This window comes from Topomyia yanbarensis, chromosome 3 (genome assembly GCF_030247195.1).
Source record: "Topomyia yanbarensis strain Yona2022 chromosome 3, ASM3024719v1, whole genome shotgun sequence".
Lineage (NCBI taxonomy): Eukaryota > Metazoa > Arthropoda > Insecta > Diptera > Culicidae > Topomyia > Topomyia yanbarensis.
Genome location: NC_080672.1, coordinates 414978363 through 415002404, shown reverse-complemented (window position 1 = coordinate 415002404; position 24042 = coordinate 414978363). Strand labels below are relative to the sequence as shown.

At 40.4% G+C, this 24042-nt stretch overlaps 2 protein-coding genes across 9 annotated transcripts in view; one reads left to right on the top strand and one right to left on the bottom strand.

The window, feature by feature from the left end:
- The window catches only part of LOC131690754 (lysophospholipid acyltransferase 6), a 143567-nt gene extending 132131 nt beyond the window's left edge, over nt 1-11436 (top strand). For all 7 annotated transcript variants that reach the window (XM_058976728.1, XM_058976729.1, XM_058976731.1 and 4 more), the window contains exons 4-6: nt 8619-8961; nt 9294-9432; nt 9642-11436. In XM_058976728.1, coding sequence (XP_058832711.1) covers nt 8619-8961; nt 9294-9432; nt 9642-10882 — 1723 coding nt within the window. In that variant the 3' untranslated portion in view covers nt 10883-11436. The remainder of the gene's footprint in view (nt 1-8618; nt 8962-9293; nt 9433-9641) is intronic.
- Nucleotides 1-24042, bottom strand: part of LOC131690753 (condensin complex subunit 3) — an 80361-nt gene that overhangs the window by 2747 nt on the left and 53572 nt on the right. Inside the window, exon 7 of one of the 2 annotated variants that reach the window (XM_058976725.1) lies at nt 5242-5481. The exons of the other annotated variant lie outside the window; for it this stretch is intronic. The gene's annotated coding sequence lies outside the window, so the exon portion shown is untranslated. Of the gene's footprint in view, nt 1-5241; nt 5482-24042 lie in introns of those variants that run through there. 2 annotated transcript variants of the gene reach the window in all.

The window sequence follows — 24042 nt, the reverse complement described above, 5'->3', positions numbered from 1 at the left end:
TTCTCTCTTTTTTTTGATTATGTTTTCAATAAAAAAAATACTGACTTCGTTGAAAAGTTCCATTGTTAGTAATTCCCGTGCGGGGTTTCCCACATCTCATTCTGGGTCTGGTAGAAGTTCCGCTCACCGGGTATTATTGAGTATGACAAAGTGTAGGTATCCAGTGGGCCATGGAAGACCTCTTCAGCTTCCGATTTGGGGTGTGGCGGAGGGCCCATGGCAGGCCCCTGTCTTGTTTAGATTTGTGCAGACTTCTCCGCGTACCGGGTCTTTAGACAGAATATCTCGAATGGACGAGAACATGTCGCACTGTTTTCGAAGTTCTTCCAACTCTTTGCAGTTCACAGTGCGCCTAGTTTTGCAGGTTTCGCATGAAAGAGGATCATCGCGAGATATAGTGTGGGCGTGGCTGGTCTTTGTTGTTATACACTCGGAGCCGAGATAATGTTTTCTGCTCAGTTCTGCTCCTCCGGTTCTCCCATTTCCCAAGCAATCCTTTGATATGTTGTAAATGCTCGTACGATGATCTCCAGTGAAGCGCGCCTTTTTTGTAAATTCGATGCATATATGATCGGTGTTAAGTCAGACCGGACTAAGTCGCAAAACATCAAAAAATGAGATAATGATAGCACTGGATAAAGAATATCATCAGCTACATTCGACTTTCGCCAGATTTGAAATATGTAACAATAAACAAGAATTACGGCAAAAATTAATTTCCAATCATAATGTACAGGATGCTGCGATTCAAACTTTAAACTCGTTTTTCTCGAAATCTATATTTTGTCACTTAGTCCAGTCTGACCTAACACCGACCATATCTGCGGTTGGAACATTCTTAGTTTTATTTCCAATATACTGAGAAACTTCTTTCGTGCATTTTTTTTCGGGAGTTACTCACTACAATTGCAGACGAGACGGGAAATGTCACCTAATAAAACACCGCTTAAGGCCAATTGCAGCGGACCGTGATTCTGAATGTGATATTCATTGCACGGTTCAGATATATGCGGGAGTAGGGACTTCACGATCGCGTGTATCATCGCGAGGAACTCGAGCGTTTGTGCGTTAACGTGTTCGACCGCGTGGGAGTTTGTATGTCGCGTGTGCTAGCGTGTATGTGACTTCGTGTGTATAAATTCGATTTTATAATAGCGTGTCCATTCGCATATTCGCGTGTACTCTTGAGCGATCGCGCGCAGACCGTGAAGCTGAAATTTAATTTTTAGTGTATGGTTCAGATGCTAGATGATAGTAAGTTTCCCCATATCAATACAATTCCCGATCATATCGCCATAAAACGTTTTGTTTGGTGGATATGACCGACATTTATTTTTTATATTGGTCCAGGTTAGGTTAGATTAGGTCACTAAGACCGAGGACAGCGATTTCCGGACGTAGCCTATTCATGATCGTGCGAACGGTGGGTGGCTTGAGATCCAATCTGATCTTCCCGAATAAATCAAATCGGATGCTCAGATTGAACACCGGAAAAAGTCACCAACCAATCCGAGGAAAAAAAATGTGCACACGAGACAATATAGTACCTACTATTCTATCATATGCGTCAGTTCTCCATCCATTTCCTGGCCCAGCTATCACAAATACTCAGACGAACACATACACAGATAGAAATACGACTAGCAAATAACGATTGTACACTAGTACTAATAAGTACAATTATGATTGCACTACCACGAATAGGCTGAAAAAACACTAAACAAAAAAGACCCATAAACCCTATCGGTCTTCTCCATACACCACCATCAAGGAGTAATGCAATAACCATCTTAAGAGAGAGTAAGGGTCTCAGCGCAAAAAAAAACACTTTTTTGCGAATTTTTTAAGAAGTTTGCGTGAAGCGAATTATTGAAAAAAATTGTACATTATAGTATATGTATCATATCAATAACACACTGTAATTTTTCCATGCAAAAATATCAACAAACAACTCGGTGGCGAAGCTTTTTGTAGAACGTCTCTGGAGAAACATGATTTGCGGTGTTACCTGCCATTACAAAACTACTCAGCCGATTTCTTTCAAACTTTGCATACACATTCTATGTAAACAATAGCTAACCCCTACGTTGAGTTTTTGAGACAAATTTTCAATTAAGGGGTTTTTTACTTCCGCCTTTTTATGAATAAACCCCCTTAAATGAAATGAAAAATTATTACAATTATTACAAAAACTCAACGTAGGGGTTAGATATTTTTAACATAGAATGTGTATGCAAAGTTTGAAAGAAATCGGTTAAGTAGTTTTTAAATGGCAGGTAATACCGCAAATCATGTTTTTTTTTCCAGAGACGTTGTACAAAAAGCTTAGTCGCCGATCGTTGGTCGATATTTTGCATAGAAAAATTGCAGCATGTTATTTAAATGATGTACAAAAATTTTGTTAAATTTGCTTCACGCAAAGTTCTAAAAAAATTCGCAAAAAAATGTTTTTGTTTTCACGCTGAAACCTTTACCCTCCCCTTAAAGCAATTGTCTGTTAGAGATTTTTTAAAACTGATACACGAAATATGCTTGATGGTGGTTGCACTACCGTCAACCCCATCAACCTAGGGGAAGAACCTTTAAATTTCAATGGATACTATATACATTATTGCTAATGTATGAACTCGTAAGTTTGCTTTACGAAGCTATTCGCATCAAATTCTTGTTAGATAATCATATTATCAGCATGCAATAATCCATCACCATCTCCACTACACAACGCAACAACCAGTGCAAATCAAATCGTCAATCGCACCCGCACTGCTGTTTGCCAGAAGAAAGCGAACCAAAGAGCACACGCCAGTGCACACTCTAGTGAAGGTATACCCCAGTGTATACATACTAGGGTGGGACAAAAATTAGATTCCTGTTCTGAATAACTTTTTCGGCGCCATTTGAGTCCTAGAATCGTATAAATTCTTTGACCGATCAGTGAAACTATATTTTTGTGCCCACTGGTTAGAGTTTACATAGGATATCGTATGGGAAAAGTTATTTCCCCACAAATAATTCCCATGTGCTCCTAAAAGTAAATCGTTATATGGTGTTTATAGGAAATTTCACAAACGAAGTCTCGAAGACCACGAAATGATCTGATATTTTTGGAAAAAGTTAAGCTGAATCCGATTGATGCTCTGACGAATGTTCAAATATTCATTTTTTCTGACACCACTTCATATAATATGTAATTTTGAACAAACTTTCTCTCATTGTGCCTAAATCAATGATCTGAACTGTTTGGTGACTTTTTAAGAAAATTAGTTATGGAATTTGCGTTACGACTTAGTCTCATCAGAATCCGACACTAACTTAGTTAACGGACTAAGCCAGCGCCAGATTGACGCTAGCTCCAAGAAACGGAGAAACAATTTGTGTTCCCGAGCAAACCCCTAGTCAAGCGTGATGTCCCGCAGGAAAGGAAGCTCGTTTTAAGCTGATAAGAACTAATGAAATCGGAACATTTGGTTTGGCTAAGCACAGTGCATCTGGCATAACATGGAGCTTCTTTTGTACACAATTAGAGAAAGTTAAAAATTCTCCCTCTCACAGGTTTATGGGATTGACGCCATTGTAAACATCATCAAGCCACAATAGATTCAAGAGAATTAGCTAAATATAAGGATCTTGGCTCTTTTTAGTTTCTATTTTTACCAAATTCTACTACTAGACGTTAATTAGTTCTCATGTTCATAATCCACCATGACTACTCCGGATCTGATTTATATAAGAAGCCCGCTTTAAGATGTTAATTACAATACGCCTCGATAGTGGTGTATTGCGGTGGGCGGGAGCGCTGATATGAGCCTATTTTCTGTTTTGTTTTCTCTCTACCAGCTGACAACCAACAATCGACCAAGAAAGAAATAGATAAATGAGAATGCTATGTTTGGTGGTTGGCTATTCAAGTATTAGACATACATGCTAGAATACGCGAAAAACACGTTAACATACAAACGCTTGAGCTCTTCGCGACCACCTACGCCCGCGATCTCGCATACATGATTACACCTTGGTGATAAAGTGAACACTCATAAATTATCCAACGCGGTCTCAAGCGGAAACCTACAAAAATACCCGCGCGCACGCAATGAACTCTATCCTTCATCCTAGAAGCCTAGGTCCATGCCTTCAGCTGGACTAATCAAGAAAGTACGCTCATACCCATTAGACAACACGTCTCATGGCGACTTGATCGGGAACCCTAGCAACTAAGAACTAGACCAAGAAAGAAATAGATAAATGAGAATGCTATGTGTGGTGGTTAGCTATTCAAGTAATAGTTGTGTTTGAAGTACTAATGTATATTTGTCATGTGATGATCGTGATTTTAGCTGTATTGTGTACCTGTCTAATCTATTACATCTCCCATCTATTGCTTTTTATCTATTCGAGTCTAATACTGTCATTCTACACACGCCTTCAGCTGGACCAGTCAAAAAATAACGCTCGTATCCACCAGGGGCCCTATTCTCACAGTCACGTCACCTAGTGACTAGAACAAAATTTCCCTCTAACACGCTCCATGCGACATGACCGGGAACTCTATTTGATTCGAGGGAACTCACTCCCTCCTAGCATCTGAACCGCACCCTAAAAATTTAGTATCAGATTCACGGCCCGCACGATCATTCAAGAACGCGCGCGAATATGTGAATGGTATACTCAAAATCGAATATATACAACCGAAGTCACATATATGCTAGTATACAACACGTTAGCATACAAACGCTTGAGCTCTTCGCGATCACCTACGCCCGCGATCTCGCATACATGATTACACCTTGGTGATAAAGTGAACACTCATAAATTATCAAACGCGGTCTCAAGCGGGAACCTACAAAAATACCCGCGCGCACGCGATGAAGTTTATCCTTCATCCTAGAAGCCTAAGTCCATGCCTTCAGCTGGACTAATCAAGAAAGTACGCTCATACCCATTAGACAACACGTCTCATGGCGACTTGATCGGGAACCCTAGCGATATGGGAGTGTCTACTCTCTGTTAGAATCTGAACCGTACATCAATAATTAAATATCACGTCAGCATACAAACGTTTGAACCCCTCGCGATCATTCAAGCAACCTACGCCCGTGACCTCGCAAACACCCCTGAAATGACAGGAGGAAGTTTTCAGAATAGCAAGTCTAGCCGCGATGACGACGAGATGATTTCAACTCGACAGGGGACAACGCTGATTACCGTTGATGTTTCCTCCCCATGATTTTCTTTTGTTGTATGAGAACTCTGTAGTTGGTGTCACTTTGAAACTTAATTTATTCGAAAAATATTTACAAAAGTTATCTTGAAGCTACGTGTTTCCCGCACAATTCACATATCGTCGCAGAAAAATTTGTCCCTTTTAGTTCTTAAGTTTTTTTTTCCTCTTCTCCGGCGTAGATTTCCTATGGCCTTAGGAAGACGAACCATGCATCCATGAATCGGGCACATCTGGAAGTATCTATTCTCGGCACCAACAGTCTGTAAATTACAACAAATATAAAAAAAAAACAAAAAAATAAGGAAAAAATTACTCATATCCACTAAACAACAAGGGAACTCTGTTAATATGGGGTAACTTACTCTCTGTTAGAATGTGAACTGTACTCCGAAAACTAAATATCAGAATTACAGTCCGCGCAACCATCCATGGACACAAGTAAATATGTGAATAACCACACGGTTATAAAATCGGATGTATACAGGCGTGGTCACATGCGATAAACACGTTAACATATGAACGCTTAAGCCCTTCGCGATCATCCACGCAAACCTACGCCCGCGATCGCGCAACCTTATAAAGGTAATAAGGTGAATGCTTTAGTACTTACGAAGTTACAAATGCTGTCTCAAACGCGAACCCATAAACGCCCGTGTTTGTGCGATAATCTATTGGTTATGTCCGGAAATATCCGTCCTAGCAACTTAGGCCCATAAATTCAGTTGGACCAATAAAAAATAACGTTCATATTCATTAGACAACACGTTCCATGGCGACATGACGCCAACGGTCCGCTCGCAATCATCCAAGAACACACGCGAATATGCGAAAAGACACAGGATCATAAAACTGAATTTATACACGCGAAGTTACATACACGTTAGCAAACGCACACGCGATCGAACACGTTATCGTGCAAACGCTCAAGCTCTCCGCGATGATACACACGCTCGCGAAATCCCTACGCCCGCACATATCTGAACCGTACAATGACTATCTCATTCGGAATCACGGCTGAAATTGGCCTTAATCAGCGCTTCAGTGGGTGACATTTTCCGTCTCGTCTGCATTTGTAGTGAACGATTCTGACGTGGATACGTGCCGAGATCCTATCTCTACAGTTCCAGTACGATAACTCTCTATTCTATTCTATTCTATTCTAACCCTTACACAGCCAGTATTGAAAAGCATCCTGGAAAACACTGCAGTTACACTTTAGTGTTTTTCTTGTCTACATTAATATTTGACGCATATTATAATATGTCGCAAATATTAAAACGGCCAGGCCTACTGTGCAGAGTTGGGTTTGAAGATTATCCGGCAATTGAATTATTCATTTAATGAACAAGTTAACCAACGAATCGTTTTGAAACTTAAATGCGGATGAAACGAGGACAACCGTACCGACCGTTTCAGATTTGAAGGGGTTGGGTTAAATCGTTGGGAGTAACTTGGCTAAGAAGGTTAATGTCACTCCTTTGGTCCTTTTGGATGGGACAGAGGTATTTACACCTTGCCCTGACTAATGAGCCTACGTTAAAGCGCATATTCTCGTTCTCTGAAATAATAAATTAACGAATGTAATCCTTAAAGCCGTCCATTGTTTTTCAAACTTTGTGAAAATCATCTGTGTCAATACGTTACTGTGATAATTTTGAGATGGTTTTCGCAATGTTGATTTAAAACAACATTTTGCAGTTAAGGGTTAAAGAAGATAACTTTTGGTATATGGGTTTATATGGACTTCAATACTGTTTCATCAGCAAAATAAAGAAAAGATGAAATAATTTTGGTAATTGAAAATTGATGAGTTCGAATACCATTTGTTAATTATGTTATTTTCAATTCTGATCTGACAATTTACTGTCCGAAAAGCAGAAAATTCAGATGATGCAAGAAATGAATGATCCCATCATCTCCCATGACATGGAAGCAGGAATTCATTGCATCAGCGGATTGCAGCCGTCCGATATTTCACATCATTTAAGCTGACGTTATTAAGCCATTAGTGGAGTTTTTAAATAATTCAAAACACAGTAAAACTCAATTGGCCATCAAAGAAATATACAAAATAGAAACTACATGGAACATGAAATATAACCGGAACAGGCTCACCGGAAACAGACTTGGGGTCCAAAACTATTCAAACCAGGCGGCTTCATACTCTTCTTCACTCCTATATCCTGATATCTTGTTTGGGCCTTCCTTTAATGTTGCGGAACGCCTGTCGTATTGGATCGCTTGCCTCTTCAGCTCTTCCGGAAAGTCCCTCCACTTCTTTCGAGAATAAACAGCCAAACACTACCGATATTAAAATCTCGAAACTGGTGTTACTAAAAAAAAACTATCAAAATCGTAGAAAATATCGTGAGAAAAATTGTCGACAGAAAAAATGAACTGTCTCGAATCATACCTCGCCTACTAATCTGAGTACGATACTCTCGAAAAAAAAATTGAACCGCCATTTTCAGGTCCTTTTTGCTTATTATTAGGTTCTTTACTGATACAGTTAACCTCAATTTTCTTGACAGTTCACTTGTACTGTTTACATGGACTTAGAAAATTTTGTGGACGACTAGATTCGCTCGAAGGAAATCGTAAAGAATTTTTCTAAGTCCATGTAAACAGTACAAGCGAACTGTCAAAAATGAACACTCAGTTCATTTGTGACGTCAGCGTAAAGTATTCAATATTTGTTCTTATGGCATTGAGTTCTACATGATGACGACACGAATGAACTCATGATGAATAAAGTTCACGTTTGACAATTCTCGGTGGTTTGTTTACTTTAGCAGTTGGGTGAGTTCGAGTGCAACGGGTGCTCATCTGTCACATTCGAACTCACGTAACTCCTATGTAAACAAACCACCGAGAATTCTCAAACGAAGTTCATCCGGCTCATTTTGTGGGGTTATGTCGGTTGGTGTAAAACCGAAGACTCCATATCAAGAAGACTGGCAACTCTGTCCAGAATCCGGAGACAGTAACAGCAACGCCACTTGCGGGTAAAAGTGGTACTTTCCATAGTGATGCACACACACATATACATTTTTACATAAAGCTTCCTCCCTTCTTCCAATAGAGGCGCTGTAACCTTTGTCGCTTCTCGTTTGTATGGGGGAAGGAAAGAGATATCAGTCTTCTTGATTTGGAGTCTTCGGTAAAACCTAATATTCGTTTTTGACAGTGCACTACACCGGTGTAGTCGGTGCTACACTCATTCAAACTTGGGTGTAATCAGTCTATCTCTTTCTTTGCACTACACCATTGTAGCACCAAGAAAAAACGAAAACGCCATAATACAATTCTTATATTTTTGCTTATCAACATTTCTATCGGAAATCAGAATTTACAGAAGAATTAATTTAACTAAAACGCACTTTTTATCTGATTACAGAACCGTCATGGTGGTCGCCCTGGCGTACCTATCCTGCATCCATCTACACCGGCAGTACTACGATTACGGTTCGTACTCGCTGGACATCACCGGTCCGTTGATGATCATCACCCAAAAGGTTACCAGTTTAGCATTCAGCATCCACGATGGTTTCACGCGTGAGATAAGCGATCTCACCGACAGCCAGCAGCAGCACGCAATCCGGAAGCTTCCCTCGGCGCTCGAGTTCTTCTCCTACACACTACACTTCCAAGGCCTGATGGCCGGACCGTTGGTCTTCTATAAGGATTACATCGACTTCATCGAGGGCTACCACATCCTGAAGAAGACGGCTGTGTCAAATGTAAGTTTCGGTTACGGCGAACTAATAACATAATTCCACTTATGTTCATCCACCCCGGCTTTCGGCTGGTGGTTTATTTCTCTTGAATAATGAAACAGCCGAGAGAGAGGTAGAGTCCCATTACAACTAAACTAATAAATTTATGGTGTTTCTAAAGTTTATGGTGCACTCCACGCTACCCCTGCTGGCACGGTTCTGATAGTGCTCACACTCTCGAACTGCTGTTGCTCTCTGGTGTATAATCCATAATGTTATTACCAACCTTACCTTGTTTTGCATTACTTCAGCAGATTGGCTATTTTCTCATTGCGTACTTTTTCACTCGTTCACAGGGAAAATACGACATCGATAAGAAAATTGTACACGAACCGTCGCCCGTGAAAGCAGTCGTGAAAAAGGTGGTCGCCAGTTTAGTTTGCGCTCTGATCTTCATCAAATTTGCTACTATATACCCGATAAAGGCTATGAAAGGTGAGCTGATAAATCGTAGGATTGTTTTCGTAGGCTTTAAATTACGAACCTTTATACTTACCCTTTATTCAAAACAAAGAAAACAAAGTGTGAACCGGTTACTCTTATTTGCAATACTTTACCCCTAATGTTCGAATCCCTTGAAAAATGTATGGCCTGTCATCATATTCATAACTCAAATAACCTACCTCTGTTTTCATTTTCCACAGATGACGGCTTTATGGAAAGCACCGGTTTCTTCTACTCCTTCTGGTACATGATGATGGCCACGACGGCCGTCCGTTTCAAGTACTACTTTGCCTGGCTAATGTCGGACGCCATCTGCAACAACTCGGGCCTCGGATTCAATGGCTACGAGAAGGATGGCGTTACGCCTCGCTGGGACATGGTGTCCAATATCGACGTGTGGGCGTTCGAGTTCGGTACGAACTTCCGCAACTGTATAAATTCCTGGAATGCCGGAACGAACCGGTGGCTACGGATGGTGGTTTTTGAGCGGGTTCCGAAACGTTACGGCACGGTCCTAACGTTCAGCTTGAGTGCACTCTGGCACGGATTCTACCCCGGATACTACATCACGTTTGCGACCGGAGCGTTTATTGTGATGTCGGCACGTGTCGCGAGGAAACTGTTTCGCGACCGCTTCCAGGATACGGCATTTAAGCGGATACTTTACGACGTCCTGACTTGTCTCGTTACGCGTGTTTTTATGGGTTACACCACATTTCCATTCGTTTTACTCGAGTTTAAGGCTAGTCTTCGTATGTACCTGAATGTTTTTATGTGCCTTCATCTAGTCGCTTTGATCACTGTATTTATTTTAACGAAACTTGTACCGCGTGGCGAACGGAAACGTTTGTCTCCGGCTACCACCACCGTCAGCATTACTGCTGCTGTTGCTAATGACCGTGTAACCGATTCCACCCGCGATTATCCGAATGCAATGACCATCGCCAGCGACGGGTTTCGTTTACTAGCTGGTCACAGTGTCTCGGTACAAAATGGAACCACCTCCAATGGCAGTGCCACCGCAATCGCCGCCGCTAACGGTATCCACGCGGAATCGAACGAACAACCAGCAGCAGCCGCAGTTGCAGCAACCAGTAAGACTGAGAGGGAAAGTGATAATCTATCTAATCTAATCAAGGAAAAGTTCGAACAGGAAACACGCAACATCGAGGAGTTGATAGATAAAACCGTCACTGGATTCGTTGAACTTAAGGACGACCTCATGCGTATGAACGAAAATAATGAGATTTTCATCTCAGCCGAAACGCTGCGCAAACGTCAGCAGAGCAAGGCTGGGGTTGATCTTAAAAACCACAGCGGCTCCGATCATCTGGGCGGCGGTGTCGATGCTTTTATCAAGAAGGAAATCGATGCGTTGAATGCCGCCGTACAGCAGGCAAACGTGTTGCCTGCAGTTCTTAGTAATGGCCATGCCAAATAATATTCTTCCAGCCATCGCCACCTTCCGGTCATGTTCGAGGATGTTTAAATTTTGTGCCGGACGATGTCATGAACGATTTAAGAGAGTGAAAAAAAAAAACAAAACACTTTTTTCCGAGCAGAGGTAATTTGCCTCTCTTCCTTTTATTAGACACAAGCATGCTCCTTACAATACAAGAACTAAATTCTAGCGAACAAAATCGATTGGTGTGCGTATACTTTAGCTAAAGAGATGAGATACAAACTAAGATTATAATGATTAAAAAACGGTAACCAGATATTTCCTAACTTTATGATCAAAACTTACTAAGAGAACAAATGCTACTTGGAGCACACTCGTTAATCTGCGCGAGACCAAGCATGATGCTGCATTAAAACGCAAACAAGATGGATTTTAATTACGATGATCAGAATTATTAAGAAGAGATTAGTGATTAATATAAACACACAAAAAATACAAGTGAAGAAACTACACACACAAAAAAAACAAAGAAACAGAACACACAAACTATTCTAAGATGAAAAAATAAAGCTGTTACGTGATATGCGAACAAAGGTAGTAGTAGTATGTCAGTGGAAGAATTTGAGAGAAATTTTTGCTGTCCCTCGGACGATGGTAAAATTTGTGCAAATTGTCAAACTCAAGGACGAAAGAATCAGCTAACCCATATACAACTGCTTGAGCCATATTATTTGGTATAGCCATTGGTATTTCGCTTACTGGTACCTAGCTGTTTACGCGTCTCACAAGGATTGGAACTTCACAGTTCTCAAAGCCGGTCAAAAATTGTAGCACATAAGATGTTGAAGTGTTTGATCGTCTAGAATTCCAAATCTTTATTTTCTATAAATCGCAGAAAAGCAAATTCCTCAGAACAATATAGTTAAACCAGTTTCTCGAAACAATACTGTTGTCAGTGATGCTCATTCAGAGCAGTTTTTTTTTATGATTAGGTTGAACAAGTATTGGTATGCTCTAATTGTCTTTTAACTGTCATTCGGACAATTTTTCATAGAAACAAACAACACTAAACAAATAATGTCCAATTCGATCGAAGTAGGCTTTCGATTGGAAAATTGTTCAGTTCGTCATCGCGAAAGGTGTTTTTCCACGTGACTTTTTACGTAATGATTTTCTTTAAATGCTTTTAAACTGGCAAAAGTTATAATTTGATCCAGTACTGCGCAAAAACAACTACAAGGCGAACATTCCTCGAAACTTCGTGTCGGTAACAGCTGGAGTGTCAAGTGACATGAGCATCGATGAAATCCAAGAGAGTATCTCAAGTCAAGTCCAATCTTGGTCATCAACCAAACGACTGCATCGTTACGAGTCAGGAATGAAAATTGAAACACACAGGATCTTTTCTGTTGCATCAACTCAGTACGCCTATTCATCAGTAAGCCGGTACTTTACCTGAACTATCTCAGGTACAATCGTGCAATGGACAACTGCCGACCGAAGCCCACAAGAGCACGAAAATATGGGACGCGGGGACGCTAATGCAGAAATGTCAACTGGTCAGTACAAGTACAAGTACAGCAGTATGGTCCACAAAAACCGAAGGGTTCAAACGAAAAAGTTAGCATAGCGGATCAATTGCAAGTGTTCGTCAAGAAAAAAATGAAGAAAACTGATGGAGAGGCGAACGGTGTAGCTCTGTTTAATGCCTTCAAAGCGCCGAGTTTTAAGCGCTGAGCTCGCCGTTTGAAGAGACAACGCCCAGAACAACTGCAGCAGTAGTTCACGGTTCAGACTGTGGTTCTACCGAGGTCGCCGAAGCCGGAGCGACAGGTACGATGCACGACTCGAGACGACACAATGAATCAACAAATGTTACAGATCGCAATAGTTTCCGAAGCGGTAGCCCCGAACGTCAGATAATCGTTAAGGGGCCACGCATAAATGACGTAGTATTTTGGGGGGTAGGGAGGGTATACCAAATTTGTGACGAAGTGTGACGAGGGGGAGGGTAGGGTCAGAAGTTGTGCGATGTAGCACTAAGTTTAAAACTCATTGTTTATAGAAAACAATTTAATGATCCTCCATTCCCAAGAGAAATAAATTTAAATTCAAACAAGTTACTTTTGATGCGGTTTTTTATGAGGTAAATTTTACGATTCGTGGAATTACAAGTTCGCAAAAATACGAAAAGATTTTGTATACGGATTTAACTTGCTACATTAGTTAGCTAATGCTGCTAACTAGTAAACTTATTTTGGAAGCTGAATTAAATTTTCACTTCGGATTCAACCAAGCAAAGTTTAGTAATTTAGATGCACGTATGCTTCTTAGAATCATTGGCAGCTGCAGGATTGTGAACTGAGAGAACTTCTCTTCATGCTCCCCTTGACATATAAAATTCAAAACAAAACTATCAACACTATATTTGTCATGAAATGGGCTTATTTTGCACGCAATTTGCTGTTATAATAAAAGTCGACAAACATTTTGAAAGGACATGTATTTAAAATAATTGAAAAGCATATAATTTGTTTTTCATCCCCCGGCCGCTTTGCATGGGTCGAGGGGAGGAGGTAGGTAAATGCTACGTTATTTACGAGGGGGAGGTTAGAACTTTGTGACCAAATGTTACGAGGGGGGAGGTAGGGGTCAAAAATCGCCGAAAAAAGCTACGTCATTTGTGTACGGCCCCTAACGAGAAAGGTCGCAATCGTAAGTAATGTCAGTTGAAAATTTAAGAACTTTTCAGTCGATGATCCACATCTTAGAGAGGAATACAGAAAAATTAACCAGAATGTTGATAGAGGAAAAATATTAGGTAGCCCTAGTTTCAGAGAGATGAAAATTCAAGAAGTTGCGCGTAGTCCATGACATAATAGCAGGCCCGTGGTTCAAACCCATCCCATGAGGGTTTTGAATTACTTTTAAAAAATTATTAACTTCCTTTTCAGGGATGAAAATATACAGCGAGCAGTGTCATTCGAGTTCATTCACTCTAGAAACAAGTCGTTGAAAAAACCAAGGAAGAAACCCCACGAAGGTGGCTCGAAAGGGATGTATGTTATGTTGGTCGGATTCTCTGGGCCGGTTCACGTTTCGGCATGTTTTAATATTAGCACTAGTTGTGCGTAGACCAGCTACACAGCAAAGGTCGGTCAGCGGGCTAGCAACGGGATCTAAGGAAAAAGCATGATGTCAGAAAAAAAACGAGACATCGTTATCTGCAGAAATTTTACAACCGATCTCTCCGTCAGAGTAACTGACAGCTGAATGGCTCGCGAAAATGGCCATCGGTATCGGTAGAAATACCGCCGCCGAGAAATTCTCAGCAGCCGCTAGCAAATACATAGGAACGAGTAGCGCCAAGAAGGATAAGAAACCCTGCTAAGGTGGTTTTAAAGAGATGTAAATCATTATGGTCGACGCCTCCTGATGGGTTCGTGTCTCAACAGGTGACGATATTTGCAGCAGACCTGATCAGGTCAGATATACCGAGAGGGTTGGACAGCAAGCAAGAAAAAGCATCAGTGGAAAAAACAGGAACGACTAACACAAAATAAAAGAGCATGAGTACAATCTCCACTGAAGTAGCGCCTACAAGGAAAAAATCCGTTCAAAAATTCATGAAAAAATGATCGCTATTTCGTGAACTGAATGATTTACGAAAACCGTGACCAAGTTCCTGAAATTATGAATAATCGACCTCGTATCCATGAAACTTTCTGGGTTTCTACAAATTCGCCCCGACTATATACATGGCGTTACATTCGAATGTTTGGTTGAGTACCTGTTGCTGGACATGTTTAGTTTTTGTTGAGTCTTGTTCATAATTTGGGAGTACACAGCCGACAGTCAAGCGATTTTAATGATTTCAGGAGCTAATTCCCGATGTTTGTTATTTCTTATCACGCTACCGCGCTATTTTATTCATGAGTTTACTATCCGATTTTTATATCAGAGTGGCGGGATCTATGTTCATGATTTCAGGATCTTAGTCGCGATTTTAGTAATTTCCATTCACGTTATCGTGGTATTTCAGTCATGGGTAAAGTGATTCATGTACATAATTTCAGGATCCTAGTCACAGTTTTAAATATTTTAATCACGAATAATGTGAATTATGTCCATGATTGCAGGAACTTTGTCATGGTTTTAATAATTTCTGTTCATGTTGCTGTCATATTTTAGTCACGAGTAGGGATTCATGTTTATGTTCATGATTTCAGGACCTTAGTGACGATTTTTGATATTTTTGTCACGAGTTGTGTGATTCATGTTTATGATTTCAGAACCTAAGTCACGATTTTTGTAATTTCTGTTCATCTTGTCGTGATATTGTATTCTAGAGCTTACTTTCGAATTTGATACCTGGAGTAAAGTGACATGATATCAGCAGTTTCATCGTGGTATTCGTAATTTCTCTTCGCCTTATCGAGATTTGTTATTTTTTGGTTACTATCGGTTTTTTATTCGTAGTAACGTGACAAGGTGAACTGGATCATAAAAATGTGATTGGTTCGCGGGATCTTGTTCTGTAAACTATATCACTAACACGATTTGCGGCGCTCAGCGCAGTTTTCGTTTTCTATCCAGACATCACACTGAACCGCATCAAATGAATAACGATAATAGTCCTAATAGTTTTTTTGCATCTATAGCTCGTACTTATTCTTGGTCGCTAGCAGCTGGATATTTCATGAAAAAGTACACGGCACAAGAATGATTCCACAACTAATCCTCCAAATTTTTTTTAAATTAGTTCACGGGAAAATTTCATTACCATGTTCCATGAAATTGAATATGATTAGGGATATCTTCACGCAAAATAGAATCATGTATAAAAAATCATGAACCAGTTCATGAAGACATGAATAATATGTAATGAACATGGGACCAATTTCACGAGCACGGATATTGAATCGTGAAATTGTTCCCAAGTGGATCGTCAATTTCGAAGTGGTTAAGTGTTTACGATTACATGAATAATGTTTGATGGCTTTGTGAATTATTTCACAAGCACGAATAGTAACTTGTGACTATTATACTAGATTAAATGAACCAGTTCACGACATGAATAACATTTTATAATTTTGTGATTTATTTCACGGGTACGCATGGTCAGTAATATTTAATAATATTTCATGATTTTGTAACTATTTCAGGAGCACGAATGGTAAGTCGTGTCTAATATATTAGGCATCATGAATTAGTTCACGGGGATTGAATGGATTCCGAGCTTCGTAAAATAGAGCACGAGAACATATCCACAATGTTTTGGTTTTGCGAACTATCTATGAATAACATTATGAGTCAACTGAGATTAGTGAACATAAAGTTGTGAACTAGTTCACATATAGAAAATCGGTTTGGTAATGACAAGGAAACCGTGACTGAATTTCACAAAACAAAAACAAATGTTTCCACCAATAAAAGTGTTATGAGGGCGTTACTGAAGCAAAATTGAACATAGTTTTAAAATGCATGATTTTCGTTCATAGTCCTGTTTTCGTAACGTGAAAACGTAAATGTTCCATAATTCATGGTACTTTATTCACGATTTTAGGAACAATGTTTTTATGGTGTAACGATGGCCCGGGAAGGATGCAGATGGCAAGATACAAGAGGTTTAAGTTTAGTCGGTAAGATTAACTACTTCAAACCAATCAGACACTAAAGTAATCTGGGACAAACTTAGAGAACTCACCGGAACGAAGAAGACCAGAAATCGTGAGATTGCACTAGCTTTTCTAAACAAGTACTTCCCAGTAGAATTCAAGATTGATCCCACTCCTTCTTACCTACCCAACTACGCCATACTAACACCTACCTCTTTTTAGGTAACAAAACATCTCCGATCGCGACAGATCCAGACGGAATTTCGTACACTCCGCTGAAACGGAATACGCAACAAACAAGTTGTTCGTCACAAAACGAGAAAATATGACTGTGGCTATCATCTTTGCTGATCTATCCAATGCTTTTAATGCATTCAAATTAGCGGAACTGGAGAAAATCATGCTATCGTTTGGAGTAAATCATAGAAGAAATCAACGAACGAGGCAATTGATACGTAAAACTGTTCGCTGAAGCTGCTGCAGAGCTGAACTTCACCATCAACGCGCAGAAGTCAGGAGGCATTCTATTCCTAAACGCACCAAGGGCACTGTAAAATTGAAATTTGAGGTGAACTGATTGAAACAGGCTACTAATTGACAGATTCACTAGATTCGGGCCGCACACACGGGAACTCATCCAGAAGTCGACAGAACGCCTAAACATCATCAAAGTTATCAGCGGTACCAAATCCGGGAGCCATCCTACGACCCTCAACATGGCATAACTTACTTTCTTCCAGAGTCTTATCGGATACGGCGCTAGCGTATACAGCTCTGCCTGTAAGTCAAATTTGGCGAAGATCGACACTATCAATAATGCATTCCTAAGAAAAATAACAGTTTGCACCAAAACAACACCCAAGAACACACTTCAGTCCATAGCTGCTCATCCCCCTCCAATTCAGACGTCTGAAAGCAGGTGGCGACACCCACCCCCATGAACACAAGAGATATTCACATCTCGAACAAATACTGACCCAACATACTGGAGTCTTCAAAGCTATGTTAAATGCATGGGGAAAACAACAGTTTCTAGGGCCAAGGGATGGGCAATATAGTGCAAAAAGGCGAATGAAAAGTCAAACATCTTAAGAGGTGTTTTTGGAAATAACATTTTATTCTGTTTTGTATCTGTTTAGTTTTTAGCAGAATTTAATGACCCAGCAAATAAAATGCTGAAGTGATAGAGATGATGAGGAGATAGAGGAGTTGATCAGTGTGAAATCTCACTGTGTTGATTGTTGAAACAGCATGGGTTGAGATTACAATCTACAATTAGTGTCACATACAGCAAATAGAACGAATGAAAAGTCTTTCTTGTAGTTATGTAACTAGGTTCCATGACATGGAAAATTTTAAAATTTTACGTGTTTACCATTAATAATCCCGAGACAAAGTGGTATTTGATACATCTTGAACCATTCGACTGCGATGTTATTTTAAATTTGACCGGTAGTTTCCGGCGAATACGTTGGGGATAAGATGTCCCAAATAGCTTGTATTGTGTCACAGATGACATTACAGGCTGTGGAAACGCCAACTACAAATTGGTAAGCTATTAATGGGTGCGAGTCACCAGTAGCGAGATTCCTCAGTGGCATTGCCAAATGAATGCGTAGCACTCAAACTTTCCTTGGAAAGCTTTGGACGGATGAGTTTCAATAACATCCTATAACCTTCTAAGCTCATTTTGAAGTATGTGTATGAGCACCATGTCGATTTCGAAGCCGCCAGGTATCTCGTATCCAGGAACGTTTTTTATATACTTCCAAAAATTTAAATTCAATTAATATTTTTTGGTTTTATTTGTAAAATGTGGAAACACGAATGTGCAGCAACGACTCATCATAAAAGGAAAAATGTAAATACTCGCGTTGCTGAGGGTTTCTGTTAAATGTTGGCCTGTTAAATGAATGGCCCGTCTGTCTAACTTTCATCATCTGTTGCATTGCAACTGCTGCAAACAAAGTTCATAACAGAGCGGTTCAAAATTAATGTAGTGTACGACATTCATGGCTTATATTTGCAAGATTGGAATATGTGTCAGTTCTTTTTTCGCTTGCTATAGGAAAGGATTGCAAGCAAAATGTTAGCGATCACTTGCTATCGTTGAAGGGGAAGTTATTGGTTTGTTGAAAACCATCAGTTATTTTTTTACATTTACAATGCGCAGGGGCGTCCGCTGATGCTTCAAGGCGGAAATGTTTTCAACTTTTCGTAATGAGTTCTGTTGCCGCGCAAATGAGATTATTGGTCATTGCAATTCATAGTGTAAGAAATGCATCGACGCATCGCGTAGGGAAGTTTGATGTTGATCTTAAAATCCCGATAATGGAATGAAAATGGATTACTCTGCCTATTTACCGACCTCCCGCGCCTATTTCACATAAGCATGCCATATGCGGTCCGTTTGGTTTTTCCTTCTCACTTTATCTGCAAGATAGGATAGTAATAAATTTTTAGAAAGCGTTACAAACGTAACCACACATTTGTGAAACCTTACGTGACTGGACTAGGAATGTAAACAAAAATCCATAATTTGGTTGGGTAAGTCCAGTCTTGAAGAGGCAGGACCAAATATATAAGTAAACAAATAAAAAATGAGCCCTTCTAAGGCCACAGGAAATTTACGCCGTAAGATAGGAGAATAGGGAAAAACGTTAGAACAAAAAGGGACAAATTTTTCCGCGACAATATATGAATCGCGCGGGTAACACGTAGCTTTAAGATAACTATTGCAAACATTTTTCAAATAAAGCAAGTTTCAAAGTGATACCAACTCCAGAGTTCTCAGACAACAAAAGGAAACCACACAAAGGACAGTCAACGGTGAACTAAGGTATAGCTCCATTCAATAAGTCCACAGCACAGCAGATCTACTTTGAAACCATTCGCATCATCGTCGTGACAGTGTTGTCCGCTGCCGTGTTAAAACCGTCTCGTCGCCGTCGTGACAGCGCTGGACTTGTGCTCCTGAAAACCGTCTCTCCTCGTCGTGATAAGTTTTATATTGCAGAGGAAATTGTTGGCCGTTGAAAATCAATAATTTTGTACATTTACAATGCACAAGAGAGTCCGCCGATGCGTCAAAATGGAAATATTTTCAACTTTTTAGTATTATCGACCGCATATGCGCTCAGTTGTACTTTAGTAGGCTTAGTAGTTAGTTTGTCGAATTTTCCTTATATGAAATCGAACGCGTTCCCGCATCTATAATTATATAGAGACAAGTTTACCTAGCATAGAATGGTCACAGCGAAGTGGTTAACGCTTTAAAGCTTTAAGTGAAATTCGTTCTCAATAACGGAAGACGTATTAAATTAAAAAAAACAAATGACATCTTCGGTTTGGTTGCTGTCTATCGACCGAAATCAAACCTATACAGAGGATAGAGAACGTAAATTACACAAGATACAGTTACGCCGAATTCGTAGGTAATTGTTCGAGTACAAGTCCTTCATTATCACCCAAGATCAACCACATTAAAATTCTAATAATTCATCTTCTGTATTACAGATACCTTCCACCATGGGACATCCACACATTATTATTCGAGTAACTAGCATCTCTCTATCTACAGGATCACCGCATTCAATCGAAATTACAGACCTTAACAACAACCCAGATCTCCTAGCTATGATGATGGAAGAATACGGCTTTCTGAAAATTAGCGATCACAACATGTTTCATATAATCGATCTTCAAAATTACTCTCCAATGCTCAGAAGACTATTTTCTTTTTAGGTGTGTTTACTTAGTGCCCTCCTGTGTCGGGAAAAGGAAGTAAAGACTGATGAGTACTACAACTACTTGATTATTTACCGCATCGTTGCTTGTTACTACAGTAGGTGGCCGTATGACCTAGCTGCTTGCAATTGAAACAATTCATGATCCTCGGTACAAACAGACTCACAGGTAGACGAGCTCCTCCCACTTCAACGTAGCTTGGAAGTGCAGATCCAGCGAAGGTTACGCGAAACGAGTCTGAAGGATAGTAATTCCCATCTTCTATGGACTTTGAGTGCAATTGCTTGCACTTCAAAATCTTAACTGATTAAAGGTTTTATTTATTTATTAACAGATTAAGGCCGAAGTGGCCTGTGCCGTATACAAAAGGTTCCTCCATTCCACTCGGTCCATGGCCGCGCGTCGCCAGCCACGCAGTCTGCGAAGGGTTCGCAAATCGTCTTCCACCTGGTCGATCCATCGTGCTCGCTGCGCGCCACGTCTTCTTGTACCGGTCGGATTGCAATTGAGAACCGTTTTCACCGGGCTATTGTCCGACATTCTGGCTACGTGCCCGGCCCACCGTAGTCGTCCGATTTTCGCGGTATGACAGATGGGCGGGTCCCCCAATAGCTGATGCAACTCATGGTTCATTCGCCGTCTGATTGAAGGTTAGGGTTCTTAAAACGGTCAACCCCATCATTCATCAGATCATCGACAGGTAGACCCGCATCACTTACCACACCGTCAATCTCCACATCACGAAAAGGAATGTAGACGCGATACTCCATCGTAAAGAGGCTATTGCTAATGATATTATTAGCCTGTTTCAAGTCAGTAACGACTATGCGCAGTTTATCTGACTGAATCTTTTTAATCTCGGTTACGGCCGAGTAACGTTTTGTCAGCTCCCGCGCAGCAGTTATGCTGTTTAAAGGTTTATTTTTGGGCCGGGGTTCTTCGAGACATTGGGGCGAAGTGGGGATGGTGGGTCGGAAGTAACAACTTCTGTCTCCGAATCAAATAAGTGTTCTTCTTCCCCAAAAGATTCATCTTTGGAGGGAGATCCTTCTCCTTAATCCATTTTGTTGCGGGAGCAACACGCTCGACCGTACTATTTAACTTGAATCAAAATTTAAAAAAATCAAAGGCAATAAAAAAATCGATAAGTAAAAAACGAAACACTTCACCAGTTGGTTCCTGACAAGCTGATAGCTGAATTGATCCTTCGTTTGTTTTATCCGTCACCCGCGTGACCTTCACACAGTAGAGAATTGATATAGCTCGTCTAAACAAAGCCGTCCTTCAGGTAAGAAAACTGTTTAGCACCGTACTACACTGCACTGTCTGACACAATTTAACGTTTATAATGTTTATACTCCAGCCCTTGCTGGGATAAACACCTACACTGGTATCGCCTAACTCAAGCTAATGTTATAACAAACAACTCGCGTGTGTAACGAAAGAGCGCTCGGTTACGAATGACTGAATAATTTGTTATTTTTTCCAACAAACGATTTCTGATTGTGTAAATATTATTTTTAATTGAATCAAAAAAATGGTCACATCGAAGTGATTAACGCTGTAAAGACTAGAGTAACAATAGTATAGACGTTCACTTTGATAGAGATAGCAGATAGCTTGAGGTTCGATTATAACCAAATTGGAGCAAAGCGGATAGTTGGAGTTAGACTTCAGTGGTAAACAGACCGTTTTTCATTTTTATAATTTAACCTAGAAGATAAGATTCATAAGTGGCGCAGTCGGCAGTCCTGGCACGCAGTAGGTTAAAGTAGTGCAGTAAAATCCGAAATCACCGACTCCGCTTTATCAGAATCGTTCGAGAGAATATCGAACAACGCGTCCGAGGGAACATCGGATAAAACTGTGAGTAACCTTAAGTTTACCAACTAGACCATTTTATTTAATCAATATAAGTGAATAGTAGGAATTGTTAGCTTCTTTAAAATTACTAAAACTCATTTCGTGAAAAATGACTCAAAGATTCGATGAAAATCAAGTAGTGCGCGAACTAATAATCGGTATGCAACAGCGCGGCCAACCCATTGTCGAGTTAGAATCAGCGCAATAGCAAATTGCTGGTCACGAAGCAGATTATTTGATCATTGCAAACTCCACAAATCATTCAGATCCTACCCCCATTTGATGATAATCTAATCAAACTGCATTCGGTTAATCGACGGCCTTATGCCCGAAATCGAGAGAGTTAAAAACACTCCAGCTTAAATATACTGTTGAGCTTTTCACCTTCCGAGCAAAGATCATCGGAGAGACAGATGACGTTTTAGAGTTCTATTGCACTGAGACAGATTGGCCTAGTATTAATGTCAATTTAATTACACATTACAGCGATAAAAGGGACGAGGTCACTTTGACCAAAGATCTTTTTAAGCTGAGACAAAAAACCAACGAAACTGAAGATTTCTTTAAGGAAATTCAATTTTCATTATCGTTAATGATCAATCTGAATAACCAAATTGTGACCAGTTCTATAAAAAATGGGACTAAAAGTCTTTTTTGAAGTTTGACAAAATGAACCAATCGGACAGGTTATAAGATCGCAATGCCCTACATCAATGAAAGATGCGTGTAACAAATCGAATTAATTAACCTCATTTAAAGTCAGTCTAATGTGTGTGCTCAAGGAAGCAGATTGCAATAAACCTAAGTGCAATAATAAAAGTAGCTTTTTAAAAAAATTGTATCACGGTCACGACTCCGTAACTGTCGCAGCCAAGTAGGCGTCGAGTCGAGTGACAACACGAAAAAACAATGCTTGTGATAAATCAAAAAAAAATATCACACATATTTACCATCTTTGGGTGACTACCAAAGTACAGAGGATTTCTGATCACCGCCGTCTGTTGGAGCAACTTGACGACCAGGCCTCTAAACATTAGGACAACACCATCAATCCCCGTAGCTTTTACACACGCTGCGCAAGCCAACTTTGAAAACTTATTTAGAATTCCCGACCCGATTGAAATGCTACCTACTTTTGATGGTAAACCGCAAACAACTGAACGGATGGTTAGAAACGGCAGAAGAAACTCTTAATAATTTCAAAAGAGGTGTTTTTAAAAACAACATTATAAAATGTACGTCATTACGGTGAGTAACAAGATTTTTGGGAAAGCCAAAGGTATTCTGTGCCTGGCAGGAAACCCTAGCGATCTCGAAACAATTAAAATTATCCTAACAACAGCACTTGGGGACGGACAAGAATTGTCCACCTACAAAAGTCAAAGCAGCATCGTATAACCGCCAATATGGCATTGCACAAATATTACCAAAAAATAAGAAAATAACGAAACGCTAGCGAAACAAACTGGAAGTAGCCAAATGCAAACCCATCAGTTGCTATGTGATACGAAGAGATGTCAGCAATCCCAACTTCGCTATAATCGAACCCAACGACGGAATGCTGGACAATAAGTTCCAGCTCAGCGGAAAATGTGCCCTCCCGAGCATTGTCAGCGAGTAGGCACCACCCAGCAACGATTCGAGCGCATTGTCGGTGAGAAATGCGCACTCAACAATTTGAACCTGACCCCAGAGTCTACTTCGATCGTACCGCTACAATGCGGTGCCATTCATAGCAACATCAACCAACAACAATGTGGCCATTCGAGGCGAGCTCCGATATCACCGTGGAGAACGAGATATCCACACACGAAGCAGCAGGATACACCATAGACGGCCTGCTGTTGCTGGCAGTTATTATTGCCATCATCATTTGGAGATGGAGGCGAAACGCTAGAAGAATCCAGGAACTGGAGGACGCGACGAGACGAGTTCGCCTAAATCAAAACATTGTGTAGCGGTCTAAACGGT